This window comes from Saimiri boliviensis, chromosome X (assembly GCF_048565385.1).
Source record: "Saimiri boliviensis isolate mSaiBol1 chromosome X, mSaiBol1.pri, whole genome shotgun sequence".
Taxonomy (NCBI): domain Eukaryota; kingdom Metazoa; phylum Chordata; class Mammalia; order Primates; family Cebidae; genus Saimiri; species Saimiri boliviensis.
In genome coordinates this window covers 116,955,410-116,971,058 of record NC_133470.1, presented here as the reverse complement: position 1 = coordinate 116,971,058, position 15,649 = coordinate 116,955,410, and the positions used below count along the sequence as shown (strand labels likewise).

At 39.6% G+C, this 15,649-nt stretch overlaps 1 protein-coding gene across 1 annotated transcript in view; it reads left to right on the top strand.

The window, feature by feature from the left end:
* Positions 1–3,572, top strand: part of IL13RA1 (interleukin 13 receptor subunit alpha 1) — a 70,487-nt gene extending 66,915 nt beyond the window's left edge. Inside the window, exon 11 of the mRNA XM_010341692.3 lies at positions 826–3,572. Within this exon, the coding sequence (XP_010339994.1) occupies positions 826–918 (93 nt within the window). The 3' untranslated portion in view covers positions 919–3,572. The remainder of the gene's footprint in view (positions 1–825) is intronic.
* The last annotated feature ends 12,077 nt before the right edge of the window (positions 3,573–15,649 follow it).

Genomic DNA, 15,649 nt, shown 5'->3' with positions numbered 1-15,649 from the left:
TGCAAGCCATTCAGCCTCTGTCACAACTCAACTCTGCCATTATAACATGAATGCAGATGAAGGCCATACAGAAACAAAGACAGGCATTCAGCCAGATTTGACCTGTGGACTATAGTTTGCTGACCCGTGGTTTAGTCTAACAACTTTATTTTACAGATGAGAAGACTGAGCTCAGGTTTCACCCTTTCCTCTGATTTACAAGTAAAAAAGGCAAGGACCAGGATGTTGGCTTTTACCATAACAGACATGCTTGAATTGGGTTCAAGATAAGTGTGCCTTCTGTGTAATTTCCTGTCCTAGCTAATGATGTTAGATGGAGCTCTTAATATAGGGTCTTTCAGCAATTTCAATTGCAGTAAGACTTTTGGAACAGCTTATGTTTTGCCATTCATCTCGATGTTACTTGACATTTTGAGCCTATTATATCTCTGGAGCAATAAGCATTAAGAAAATAAAGGTGCTAAAGGTCTCAGTGAAACAGTTGGTCTAAGAAGGGCATGACATCCTTTTATTCTTCTTAATAGATTTTGTTTCCAATGTTTGAAATGTCCAAATTTGTTTATCTGTGGATAGTCATTGTACATCATGTAACTATCCCATGATTCCCTCCTCAATTTAATGTTAATTCCTGATTGTTTTGTTTCATTAATCATTCAGATAGATAAAGATCCTTAGGTCAAAAAAGACAAAAACAAAACCCAGGAAGTCATACACTTGTGGTTCCACGCACACAACAAACCTAAAAATAAGCATTGGCAGTAAATACTCAGGGAAAGAACATTATTTAGGAATGTCATTGTGTATGTGTTTTTTCCTCCCTTCTAGCACTGGAAGAAGTACGACATCTATGAGAAGCAAACCAAGGAAGAAACCGACTCTGTAGTGCTGATAGAAAACCTGAAGAAAGCGTCTCAGTGATGGAGATAATTTATTTTTTACCTTCAATGTGACCTTGTGAAGATTCTTCCCATTCTCCATTTGTTATCTGGGGACTTATTAAATGGAAACTGAAACTACTGCACCATTTAAAAACAGGCAGCTCATAAGAGCCATAGGTCTTTATGTTGAGTCGTGCACCGAAAAACTAAAAATAATGGGCCCTTTGGAGAAGAGCGTGGAGTCATTCTCATTGAATTATAAAAACCTGCAGGCTTCAAACTAGGGGACAAAGCAAAAAATGATGAAAGCAGTAGAGTTAATCTTATCAAGAGTTGTGACAACTTCCTAAGGGATCAATACTTTGTGTAATTTGTAGGGGAACTCATTTTGGGTGCAAATGCTAATGTCAAACTTGAGTCACAAAGAACATGTAGCAAACAAAATTGATACAATCTAATATCTATTGTCTGGGATCCCATTGAACCATGTGTGTGGCTGTTAAAACTCTTTTAACCATCTGGGCCCAGTGCAGTGGCTCACACCTATAATCCCAGCACTTTGGGAGGCCAAGGTGGGCAGATCACTTGAGGTCAGGAGTTTGAGACCAGCCTGGCCAAAATGGTGAAACCTTGTCTCTACTAAAAGTACAAAAATTAACCAGGTGTGGGTGTGTGTGCCTGTAATCCCAGCTACTCGAGAGGCTGAGGCAAGAGAATCACTTGAAGCTGGGAGGTGGAGGGTTGCAGTTGCCAGAGATCATGCCACTGCACTCCCGCCTGGACAACTGAGCAAGACTCTGTCTCAAAAACAAAACAAAACAAAACAATCTCTTAATGGTCTGGAGTCATCCTTCCCTTTGACAGCATTTTCCTCCACTTTGAAAGCCCCAGAAATCAGTGTTGGCCATGATGATAACAACTACAGAAAAGGCAGAGGCAGTTTCTTTGCCAGCACCTTTCAAAGCCATCGTAGACTGTTAAGGGCAGTGGAGGTAGAATGACTCCTTGGGTATTAGAGTTTCAACTATGAAGTCTCTAATGATGTATTGTCTTTACCTCTGCTACTCAGTTAGTATTTACTGTGTCTTTGGCTTGTGCTAGGCCCCCAGGTGTGAAGCACAGACCCCTTCCAGGGTTTACAGTCTATTTGGGACTCCTCAGTTCTTACCACTTTTTTTTTTTAATCTCCACTAGCCATTTTTCAGACCTTTTAACTCCACAGCTCCCACACTGATTTCCCCCTTTTGCATTATCCCTCCTTCCCTTTCTTAGTCTTTTGACTTTCATTGGAAATTAGGATGTAAATCTGCAGGATACCTAGAGGAGCACAGGATAATTTGCGTCTCAGGTTAAGTGTGAGTAGACCAAGAAACAATGCCTAATTCTTGCATATTTTGTAACTTCAGTGTGAGGGTTTTCAGCATTGATATTTATCTATGCATTTTCTAAACAGAGATGAGGTATTATCTTCACTTAGAACTTTGCTGTTTGAGAAAAAAGAATAGTTGAATCTTCTCTTTCTTTACAAGATGGGCCCAGGATTCCTCTTTTCTCTGCCATAAATGATTAATTAAATAGCTTTTGTGTCTTACATTGATAGCCAGCCATCCAAGGCTCTGTTTATGGTGTTTTTTTGGGGGTATATGTTGGGTTCCATTCTCACCTATCCCCACAACATAGCCATATATATACCCTCTATTCTTACTTCCTCCAAATTTAAAGAAGTATGGAAAATGAGAGCCATCTCCCCACACCCCATTTCTCTCCTCACACGCAGACTCATATTACTGGTCGGAACTTGAGAACTTTACATCACAAGTTCTCCCAACATTCACCAATGATATTAACATGGTGATGCTACTTGCAATTTCTGCTCCTAGGGAGAGGAGATAAGAAACTCTCACTCTCTACAGGTTTGGGTACAAGTGGCAACCTGCTTCCGTGGCCATGGAGAAGCATAGTGCCCTGGCTTCTCTGAGGAAATTAGGTTTCATGACAATGGCAGATGTAAAGTTGTTTCCTCCTTGTGCTTTCATTCTTGAAGTCAGATTGAGGCCGGGATCCAAGTATGGTAGGTGTTCCACTTTGTTCTGCTGTTCTCTAGAAAAAATATTTGGTTTTCCTGTCTAGGAGTGCGATTAATTCCTTTCCAGGTAGTTTATAATTCTAGAAGCAAAACCCATGCCTCAGCCTAGCCGTTTTTACTGTTATCCTCTTTAGATGGCCGTGAAGAGGATGCTGTGAAATTCCCAAGGAGCATTGCTGTTGACAGTCATGCAGTCTGGGAGCGGGGAAGTGACCTTTCATTCCCATCCTTCTCTTTTAGCAGTAAAATAGCTGAGGGAAAAGGAAGGGAAAGGCAAGTTATGGGAACACCTGTGGTGGTTTTATAGTTGCTAAAAAGTGATCCCTAGGTCTTCGGAGCTCTTGGAGTCTTCTGTGGGAAACTAGCAGGCTCATTTACTATTTTAGGTCTAACCTTTGTGGATTTTTTTCCTCACATACCTAAGCAAACCCACTGTCAGGATGGTCATTCTTATTCTTTCATTCAGTTACGTTTTTTCCTTCATCTGGGCACTGAAGGGTTATGCGAAACAATGTTAACATTTTCAGTAGTCTTCAACCAGGGATTGTTTTTGTTTAACTTCTTATAGGAAAGCTTGAGTAAAATAAATATTGTCTTTTCGTATGCCACCCAAGTGTTTTCCTTTGGTCTTATTTTGGGGAAATGGTGGGAGGCAGAGAAAATTGGAGTTAAAAGAAGAAACATTATAAATTTTTTTTTTTTTTATCTTACAGTCATTTATCATGAGCTTCCTTGATGTTCTGGCGGTTCTGGTGTGCCTATGTTTTCTGATAAGGGCATAAATGCACTTAGTTTAATATTAATTTAGCCTTTGTAAGCAGCACCTAAAGGGACTTAAGTATTCAATAAATTGTAGTTACGATAATTAATGGAAATGGACAGTTGGTTCTTTCTAATATTAAGCTAAAGTGGAGTACAATATGATTACTGTAATGATACATGTGATGTGCAACCTCTAGTCACAAGGTAATATATTAGCAGGTTAGATTGGAAACTAAGGAAATCAGTTTTCAATAGCTATCCTTTTAAAAGCTGGTAATATAATTTCATATTTTCTATAACTACAGCAAAATGGTTTTAATGTCACAGAGGTTTTCTTTCCCTCATTTGTGTTAAGCTCCAGGAGTGTGTCTTCAGCCAGACCACATTTGTTAATTACTCTGAATCTTTATAGAATCCAAAAATACTCTATTCACTCTTACCTAGGGTAAGAGTGAAGGTACTGATCTTGGTTAAGTTATTTCTTTAACTATCTAGAATTATCCAGGAAGATTCTGAAAATCCATTTCCAGGTAAGTATAGTTTTTTTGTTGTTCTTGTTTTAAAGTAAGAAACTTCTTTTCTGATTCTTAACACATCAACACTGAGTATTATAACAGAAAACATTTAAAATTGAGGACCCCCTTGAGATTGTAAATTTTTGTGAGATCTATGGAAAATAAATTCCTGGAGCCACAAACATGATCACTTCGTCTCAAGGGGAGAGGAGCCAGAATGATCTAAGCACATTTGCTTTCCAGAGTAATTTATCATTTCATTGTTTCCATGAACTCTTGCTCTATTAAAGGTGTAACTTAAGCTCACATGAATAGCACATTATGCCACTAGGTTATTAGTGGTCTTAAAAGAAAGCAGGGGGACAAGAACATTTGTTTCAGAGACTATTTTAAACCCTAAGGGTTAGATCAAAGTTTTTTGTAAATACTGTAGCTAAATCTTGGTATGCTTTTACTTTAAGCAAGGGAGGAGTTTTACTGACATTTGGATGTGCTCAGTATTTTTGACATCAATCCCCAAGATGATTTCTTCCTGGAGGTTTTTTGGCTTTTCACTATCTTTCCTAATGGTCACAATTTTTAGTTTACCACTAGCAACAGGAAAATATTTAACTGCTGGTTTTCAGCATTTATTGGGTAGACCATTATATAAAAAGAGAAGATTAACAGTTTCTGAGTGGCTACTATGTGCCAAGTTACATGTGTTATTTCACTTAATCTCTGTGCTGGCCCCATGAGATAGGTTGTGGTGTTTAACTGAGACATAGAATGATTGAGCGATGAGTACAAGATCACATAGCTAGTAAGTGACTAAGACAAAATTGAGAAGCAAGTCAGCCTGAGTTTAAAGCCTGTATAATATAGTCAGTGATATATTTACTTGTCCCCAAAAGGCAGTTACCTGAAGAAAAAAAATCTTATATTATTGCCAAATTGCTTATCAACTGGAAGGTTTCCGATTTTAAATCATTAATTGCAAAGTGAGCATTTTATAGTGTCTTTTTAAGAGATTCATTTGTGCATTCATTCTTCCACGAGCTAGGCAATGTGGTGCGTAATAGGAATTTAGAAGTAAATAAGATTTGGCTTAGCATCAGGTGGTTAGTTAAGGAAAGGCTACTTTGTATAGGGGAAAGAAACCTGGATTCGCATTTAAGAGTTCCAAATAAATGTGGGCAGTTAACGTTCTCTGTCTGGGTCTGTTTCCCCATCTGTAAAATGAAGATGTTAGACAGTGATGTATAGTCCCATCCGTTACTCATAATGGTGACCACAGGTTGTGGAGTTCATTTGGAAGTGAGAATCTTTGCTATAAACACTAGCTCTAGGCATCTCTAGGCATCAGTGTTCTCATCTGTAAAATAAGAAGCCTGGACTAGATTAGTTCTATTAATTTTGACATCCGATAAAGGCTAAGATGGTGATTTTTGTTTTACAAATCAACAAAATACCTCTTACTTTTGCTATAGGATATAGCTAGCTATTAGCAGAAACTGCCAAAAATAAGCAGAGAAGCAGGCCCTTTAATGCATCGGGTAGAACAAAGGAATTAATACATTAGATGAGACCCAGGATTACCCAAATCAGGATTTTCACAAGGTCACAGCCATGATTGTGTCTAATAAATATTTCTTGATATACGTGTATGTTACTTTAAAAGTCAAAGAGTATTATAGGGCTTATTGTTTTAAAAAAGCAGTCTCCTGCCCCACTCCTCTTTACTCCTGATTCCTGCTCCTAAAAAATATGTCAACACCCTAATTCTGGGACCTGTGACTATGTAACTTTACATGGAAAAAGGAACTTTGCAGATGTAACTGTGTTCAGGCCTTAAGATAGGTTTTCTGGATTATCCGTGTGGGCCCAATATCAAGCCCTTAAAAGCAGAGAAATTGGCTGCCTTGGCTGAAAGCAGAAGAAGAAGGAGTCAAAACACAAAAAGGGCTCAAAGTGCTGTTGCTGACTTGAGGATGTAAGGGGTCACATAGGAAGTGTGAGAAGGAACTGAATACTGCCAGTAACTTGAATGAGCCTGGCTGGAGATTTTCTCCCAAAGCCTCCGTATAGCTGGCAGATGCCATAATTTGGGCATTATGAGACCCTAGGCAGAGAGCGCAGCCACACCGTACTGAACTTCTGACCTACAGAACTGTGATATAATATGTTTGTGTTATTTTAAACTATATTTAACATGTTTTACCTACATCTTTTTCTTTCTTTCTTTTTTTTTTTTTTTTTTTTTTGAGACGGAGTTTCGCTCTTGTCACCCAGGCTGGAGTGCAGTGGTGTAATCTCGGCTCATGGCAACCTCTACCTACCTCCCCGGTTCAAACGATTCTCCTGCTTCAGCCTCCTGAATAGCTGGGATTACAGGTGCCTGCCACCACGCCCAGCTAATTTTTGTATTTTTAGTAGAGATGGGTTTTCACCATGTTGATCAGGTTGGTGTTGAACTCCTGACCTCGTGATCTGCCCACCTCAGCCTCCCTAAGTGCTGGGACCACAGGCGTGCGCCACCACGCCCAGCCATACCTGTTTCTTTTGGTATATAACCTTTACTTTTGAATAATACCCTAATATTGCAATTTCTTATCTTTATTTAGCTTTAGAAATGATCTAACTTCTGTTGAAGGTGAGGAATTAGCTTGCTTTTGTGCCTCTCGCACACATATGGACACAAACATTTCTCTTCCACAAATATAAATATTTTGGCTAAAATAGTCAATATTTGTATTACATTTATGTAAATGTTGCTTGTGGTTAACCCATGCACTGTACCATTAATTATATTTCCTTTGTTTTTCCTATATTGTCTTTCTTTGATTTGTTTTTTTTTTTTTTTATGTACCTGTCATGAGTTCAGTCCCAAACTTTCTGACAGAACCATAAAACGTGTTCACTCAGTACAATCAAACATATTAGGTAATCCATGCATTTCATGTATTTTTGGGGAGACAGCCCTCTTTAGAGTTTGTTGCCCTCCTGATCCATCCAGAAATGGTTGTTCTCTAGGCCTCGCACCCAGCCTGCCATCCTGGGAATTACCTCTACTTCTAGCTTCTGTTTCCTGCATCCCCAGTTGTCCGCCTTCTTGGATTATGCCCTGGTTTTGCTGGACCACACCATTTACTAACTTCCTTAGAAAGGTTGCATGGGAGGTGATTTTATTTTACTTTATTTTTTTCAAATAGGGTCTCATTCTGTTGCCCAGGCTAGAGTACAGTGGCATGATGGCATGATCATGGCTCACTACAGCCTCAGCCTTCCGGGCTCAAGTAATCCCCTCACCTCAGCCTCCCAATTAGCTGGGACTGTGGGCACATACCACCACGCCTGGACAAGTTTTATTTATTTTATTTTATTTATTTAATTTTTTTTTGAGACAGGATCTAGGTTTATCATGCAGGCTGGAGTGCAGTGGTGCGATCTCGGCTCACTGCAACCTCCGCCTCCCGGGTTTAAGCGATTCTCCTGCCTAGCCTCCTGAGTAGCTGGGATTACAGGCATGTGCCACCATGCCCGGCTATAATTTTTATTTTTTTGTAGAGATGGGGGTCTCACTATGTTTCCCAAGCTAGTCTTGAACTCCTGGGCTCAAACAATCCTCCCACTTTGGCCTCCCAAGATGCTGGGATTACAGGCATGAGCCACATGCTCCCAGCCAAAGTGATTTTAGTAAAATCATTCTGTCTAAATATAATCTCCACACATGATTAAAATTTTTGCTAGGTGAAGAATTACTAATTGGAAACAATTTCCTCTGAGAATGTTGAAAGCATTATTCTGATGCATTCTTGCTTCTAGTGTTGCTTTGGAAAAGTCTGATTCCCTATTGATTTCGAATTTTCTATATGTAACTTTTGTCTGCAAGATTTTCTCTTGGCTTCTTTCTCTTGGTGTTTTAAATTTTAATGATATGCCTTATTGTGGATCTTCTTCCATTTACTGGGCTGGACTTTGTGAGCCCTTCAATTTAAAAATGCATGCTTCATTTTTGAGAGATTGCTTTCTATTATTTCTCACATAATAGCTTCCCTTCTATTTTCTTTATCTCTAGGATTCCTATTAGTTGTATATTGGACATCCTGGACTGATTCTCTAATTTTCATATCTTTTTCTCCCATGTTCCATTTATTTGTCTTTTGATTCTGCTTTTTGGGAGATTTTCTTAACTTGATCTATCTGAGGCTCAGTCCTCATCTGTAAAATATTGATAAAAGGACCTACCACATAGCGTTGTTGTAAGGTGTCAATGAAATAAAACATGTAAAATGCTTAGCACAGTGAACTTCAATAAATGGTAGTTATGATTGCACATACTGTTATTCTGGAACCAATTTCTTCTCCTTTCTCATGTGAAAATGACAATCCTGATGGTAGCAATATATCTTGCTTTTACAATATCATATTATACTATAATATTTGCCTTCATTGTAGTGAATTTGTAATGACATGGCATTTTCCAATTACACTCTTTTTAGAAAAAAACATTCTATGGTATAAATCCAGTTAGCAACATTAACTCTTATTTATGCTTCTACAAACACTTAAAAGGGTTTTTCTTTTTCTTTTTTCTTTTCTTTCTTTTCACTCTCTCCTCATCTCTGGAGTAGATGAGAACTGGAAGGATAATGCTGGATATCCACTCCCTGACAGTACAATAGGTAGTTTGGAGCCCAAATTACTTACTTTCTCATGATGAGAGTGCAGTACAAACCTTTAACATACACTCTGCCTGCGATGCAGCCCCAAATAAGGCTGGCCAGTATCTGGGGGCACTGAGGAGGCTAATGGACAATTAACAAACATCAAGTCCAGAGGAGGCCTGGATTTGCTGTAAGCTTTGCAGCCAGGGTGCCTCTGTCTGTCCACTTAGGGCACCATGAAGACTAGAACTAGAATTACAGAAAAATAATGTCTGTAAGTGGAGAACAATCTGACTTTACTACTTTATTTTCATTCATTCATCTGTTCAGTTAAAGCTGTGTGACATGGGCACCAACCAATCAGGTCAGATCCTGGCTACAGTATACTTTGTAAGTATGTGTCAGTCCTGGATTCAACAGATACTTATTGAGTGTTTACCATGTGCCAGCCCTGTGCTCAGTACTATGTGGTGCAGGGCAACTTTCTTTCTTTCTCTGAGCTTCAGTTGGCTCACTTGTGGAAAAAAAAAAAAAGGGGGGGGGGGAGTAAGTGATCTACAGGGATTCCTTTAGGTCTAACATTCACAATCAATAAAACGGTAACTTTTGATTGTTTTGGGAAAATAATGGAAACAAGTATAGAAAAAAAGCAGCTGACTCAAGGCTTGTAGATTTAAAAATGGGGGAAAAACAGATAATTATTCTATGAGTTATTGTTTGACTTGAAAATTGGATTAAGAATGAGTTTTAAATGTTTTATTTTCATGTTTCCGAAGGGAGACAAAGATAACTCTAATCAAGGCGTGAGTTTTTTTTTTTTTTTTTTTTTTACAGCCTTGAACATTCAAGCTCCATCCCACTATCGCCCACCAACATGCATATACAAGACACCTTCCCCCTAAGGAGTCTACTGCTTTCTTTTAGCATCCTCTCTCCAGCTGCTAGCACTTCCAAACCCTTTTGTCCAGTGGTTGGCAATAGCTTGTCCACTCTGACAAGAGTCCATGTTCCAAGCCTTTCCTAACTTCTTCTTTTTACAGACTTGTCCTGCCTCATTTCCTGTTCCATGTGGCGTCTGCCTCTCATAAGACATTTGATCAATTCATTTTTGCTAATGTGGTCAAAGATGGCTAAGAAGTTTGTGGGTTACCATTTCTGGATAAGATTCATATTACAAGGAGCCTCCCCAAACCATGCTAATACTTGTATGATGAATTTTAAAAAATATTTTATTATGGCAAAGTTCAAACATATAAATAAGGAGACTGTTACAGTGAATGACCAAGTACCCATCAACTAGCTTCAACAATTATCAAAATGGTCAATCTTATTTCATCTATACCTCCACCTATTCTCTACTTTCTACACTATGAATTGTTGTTATTATTATTTGAGACGGGGTCTCACACTGTTGCCTGGGCTGGAGTGCAATGGTGCAATCTTGGCTTACTGCAACCTCTGCCTCCCGGGTTCAAGCAATTCTCCTGCCTCAGCCTCCCAAGTAGCTGGGATTACAGGCACCCACCACCATACTCGGCTAATTTTTTGTATTTTTAGTAGAGATTGGGTTTCACTAGTTTGGCCAGGCTGGTCTCGAATTCCTGACCTCGTGATCCACCCATCTTGGCCTCCCAAAGTGCTGAGATTACAGGCATGAGCCACTGCACCCAGCAGATTCTAGAAATTCTTTATAAGCATAGTCAGACATCTCTGAAAGAAGTGAAAACTCAAGTTTGGCCTTGAAGCTTCGAAGTTCTCATACAACCAAGACACAGTCTTCTTAAAAAAAAAAAAAAAGTGCATAAACACACACACACACACACGCATAAACACATGCACATACACACACACACACACACACACACACACACAAATGCCAATTTCTAATATGTCTAGGGAATGTTTTGCAAATGGTAGTACATAGCATATCTGTGTTGGATAATTTTTTCCCACTGGATAAGAACCAATATAAACGAATTGGAAATGTGATACTAAAAGAGAGTTTTTCAACATGGATTAATAAAGACCAATATGGGGCAATCCTTTTTTGACATTTTTAAATGCACTGAAAATTTTAAAGCAGGGTGGGAAAATAAACTATGGGTCTGAATTTTAGGTTGAAAATAAATTACCTGTGGTCAAGTGTGTGCTTTGTAAATCTGCTGAGTTTATACTTGATCATGTAGTTTTCCATAAGTTGCTGCCTTGAATACCCCTGGGAAATATACAAACCATGTGACTGTGAAACCAACCCAGTTGTCCCACAGAGCTGATGATTCTGGTCTCTTTAAATAATTGATCCTCCCCGTTTTAAAATTTGAGGAAGTTACATTTGTCTTATTGGAGTTCCTTTCTCAGGAAACAAACCATCAGGCCTCCCAGATAGTATCAAGGAGCTGAAAATCACCAAATCACTACATCCAGACAGTGAGAAACCAGACCCCTCGCCCATCTTGATTGGCTGACAAACCATCTGCTTCCTATTGACCAACTCCTCTTCCTTATCACTCCCTAATTCCTGTTTCCTCACACATGGTTTCATTTCTTCCCTGCTATACAAACACCTACTTTTAGTTGGTCAGGGAGATGGATTTGAGACTGATCTCTCATTGCCTTGGCTGCTGCACCTGATTAAAGTCATCTTCCTTGGCAATGCTCATTGTCTCAGTGTTTGGCTTTCTGTGCAGCAAGCAACAGAACCTAGATGGGACTCCTGGTGTTTTGGTAACATTATTACAAACCTCTCAGAGTGGCTAAAATAAAAATAATGACAACATCCCAATAATAGTAAGGATGCAAAGAATTTGTATCATTCATACATTTCTTATGGGCACATAAAATGGTACAGCTACTCTGGGAAAGCAGGGTAGTATCACATAGCCCAGCAATTGTACTTTTGGGTGTCTATCCCAGAAAAATAAAAACATATGTTCACACAACAACCTTTACATAAATGTTTATAACGGTTTTATTCATAATTTTCAAAAACTAGAAAGAACTCAGATATCCTTCAATGGGTTGGTGAATAATTGAACAATTTTTAGTACATTCGCATTATGAAATACTACTTAGCAACAAAAGTGAATGAACACCTCACACTCATTAGGATAGTCACTATAAAAAAACACAAAATAAAAAGTGGTGGAGATGTGGAGAAATGGGAAACCTTGTGTGCTATTTGTGGGACTGTAAAACATTGCAACAGCCATGGAAAACAGAATGGTAGTTCTTCAAAAAGTTAGAAATAGATCTACCATATGATCCAGCAATCCAACTTATAGGTATTTATGTAAAAGCATTAAAAGCAAGGTCTTGAAGAGATATTTCCACACCCATATTCACAGAAGCGCTATTGAAACATGGAGTCTGGGAGCAACATTCCTGTTGTCAATGTCTACTCTATTCCACTTTCTGCTTTTATTCATTCACTCAAGAAGCCTTTAGATGAGTATAGATTGTGTACAAGATGCTGTAGTAGATTCAAAGAAGAATAGGACATGCTTTCTTTTTTAAAAAATAATTGAGATGGTGTCTCACTATTTTGCCCATGCTGATCTCATACTCCTAGGCTCAAGTGATCCTCTCACCTGCCAAGCTTTAGCTGGGACTGCAGTTATAGTGCATACTTTCTGTCCTGTTACTGCTGATACTCCAGGGCAGGAATAGCGAAATTTGTTTCATCGTGTGGATCAGTTCTTCTGGACTGTTTCGAGAAGGATTTTGAGATTGGGCTTGGGCTCAGTGGGAAGACAGCTAAGATCTATTAGTGATGTCTCTTGTTGGGCACTGGTGGGAGGGAGTGAGTCGATGCACTTATGCCACAAAGTTGCCACCTTGGCTAAAGGCTAAAGTGACATATTCATGTATATAAATAATGGATAATCAACAAGACAGAATATTAACAGTTAGAGTTATAATAGGAGGTCCAAGTAAAGTACTGCATACAGGCAGTGGAAAAAATGATGGGGGTGTTGAGGCTGGGAGGATACAAGAAAAGTTTTTTGAGGGCAGTGCTAGTTAATCCACATCTTACTGCAAGAGTAGAGTCCGAAGAGACTAACAAAAGGGGGCATTCCTGTCTTCAGAAGGAGTTTGAGTGGAGGCACAGATGGGGTAGAAGGATGGATCGTGAGAGAAAGATGACAGAGATAAGCAGATGACCTAGGGGATTAGGCAAGAGGTGGAGAAGACCTGCTCCTTGCCTGGCAAACAGGAGAAGAGGGCACAGAACTGAAGTAGTTTAGAGGTAGACTCACCAGAACTCTATGAATGGGAGGGAGATGCTCAAAATGTTATAGAGAAGCACAGGCTTGGGTGGGAAAGGGGAGTCGATGAGAAATATGAATTTCATTTTGGACATGTTCACTATAATATGCTGGAAGGAACCAATAGGTTATGATTTCCAACAAGGTTGGGTACGCTCATGGATGGCAGTGAGAGGAGAGCAGCTTCAAGAGTCAGGGTCATGGGAGCTAGCTGCCAGGGAAAGACCCATGAGGCCACTCCCAGAAGAAGAGACATTGCAAGCCCTCTCAGCACACTGTGAGGACAGCCCAAATGTAAGCTAGTTCTGGGGCAGTCACGGGATGGCGGGTTAGATGTCAAAGCGGAGCATTCATCAGGCACTTGGCCGCCAAGAGTAACACACTGCTGCCATCTGGGGGCTTCCTGTAGAAATTGTAGTGGCAGCTTTGTGAAAGCCACTTAGTGAGAGAGGACATTATTTTGGATCCAGCAAGACCCTTCCTCTCAAAAACCTGTTACAGTTCTTCCCTCAATTCTTTTCAGCCTAGTTCTACTTCTCTGTCCCCAATGAAGGAAACCATGGGTGCACATGTTCTGTAGCATTCAGAAGGACTGAACCCCTGAAAGCAGACTACTTCACTCAGCTACAGCATCTAGCACTGAATTGAGTCCTCCATGCTCCTGCTACTGCTGTCCTCTAGCAACCGACCATAGTTCTTCTCTGAACCACCCTCTGCCAGATCCCCCAAATCCCCTCATTTTGACTTCGTCACTTCCTGGTTCTGACCTTTGATACTAGAATACTGAATTTTTGCCTGCAGGGGCACGATGTACTCTTCTATGTTTTCTTTTGCTAACATCCTCTTCCTAAGTGAAACTGGATCTTTATTTGTTCATTTTGCATTCAACAAATATTTATTGAGTGGCCACAGTGTGTCAGGTACTAGGATACATTAGGGAGCAAAAATAGATGGGGCCCTTCAGAAACCTGTATTCTATTCTAACTGTAAAGACAGAAAAAAATCATTTTAAGTGTGATAATTGCTACGAAGGAAAGGTCAATGATGCAGTGAGGTGTAGTAAGGTGAGATAAAGAAAAAGTCGATGAGGCTGTGAGAACAGGTAACAGGGGATTCTGACTTAGTCTTGGAAGATAGCAAAACTTTTCTGAGGATGTGACATTTAAGCTGAAATTTTAAGGATTGGTAGGAATTAGCCAGAAATTAACTGTTCTGAAAAATATGAAACTACTAAGGCTGGGAAAGAAGGGCCCATCCTCCTTGTTCCTCTGTCTTCTATGATGATAATACAGCAGGGAGATTCGACTACTTTACGTAGGACAGTCTCTGGGAAAATCTTTAATTCTGAGTTAGCATGTCAACTACAATGAAAGCATATGTCTAAAAAATAACAATTACAACAACAACTAGAAAATCGGGAAATAAAACTTCTCCAAATTAGACTGTCCTAGTGAAAATAGGGATAGGTATAAACAGACAAAGAAATACTAATGTTCTTGAAGTCTTCAAATATCATCTTTTGGTTTCTTTCTTTCATTTTTATTTTTCACTTAAATAATTGAATCAATTTTTATTTTCTGAGACATGGTTTTGCTCTGTTGCTCAGGTAGGGGTGAATTGACACTATCACAGCTCACTGCAGCCTTCAACTCCTGGGGTCCAGCAATCCTCCCACCTCAGCCTCCTGAGGAGTTGGGACTACAGGTGTACGCTACCACACCCACTAATTTATTTATTTATTTATTTACTTACTTACTTTGTATTTTTAGTAGACACAGGATTTCACCATGTTGTCCAGGCTGATCTTGAACTCCTGGGCTCAAGTGATCCACCAGCCTCAGCCTCCCAAATTGCTGGGATTACAGGCGTGAGCCACTGCACACAGCTGAACTGCTTTTTTTTTTTTTTTTTTTTTTTTCTTTTTTTGAGACAGAGTCTCACACTGTCACCCAGGCTGGAGTGCAGTGGCACAATCTCGGCTCACTGCAACCTCTGCCTCCCAGGTTCAAGCCATTCTCCTGCCTCAGCCTCCCAAGTAGCTGGGACTACAGGCGTGCACCACCACACCGGGCTAATTTTTTTGTATTTTTAGTAGAGACGGGGTTTCGACCTGTTGGCCAGGTTGGTCTTGATCTCGACCTCATCATGATCTGCCTGCCTCGGCCTCCCAAAGTGCTGGTATTACAGGTGTGAGCCACCGTGCCCGGCCCGAACTGCTTTTTAAAAATCTCTGTATGCAACAATCTTGCATGTTCTTCACATGTACCCCAAAACCTAAAATGCAATTTAAAAAAATATTTAAAAAAGGATACAGAATCACAGATAGAGAGGAGGAATAAGTTCCAGTGTTCTATATCACTGTAGAATGACTATATTTAACAATAATGTATAGTTTCAAATAGCTAAAAAGAGGATATTGAATGTTCCCAACGCAAAGAAATAGTAAATTTTTGAGATGATGAATATGCTAGTTACACTGACCTGATCATTATATGTA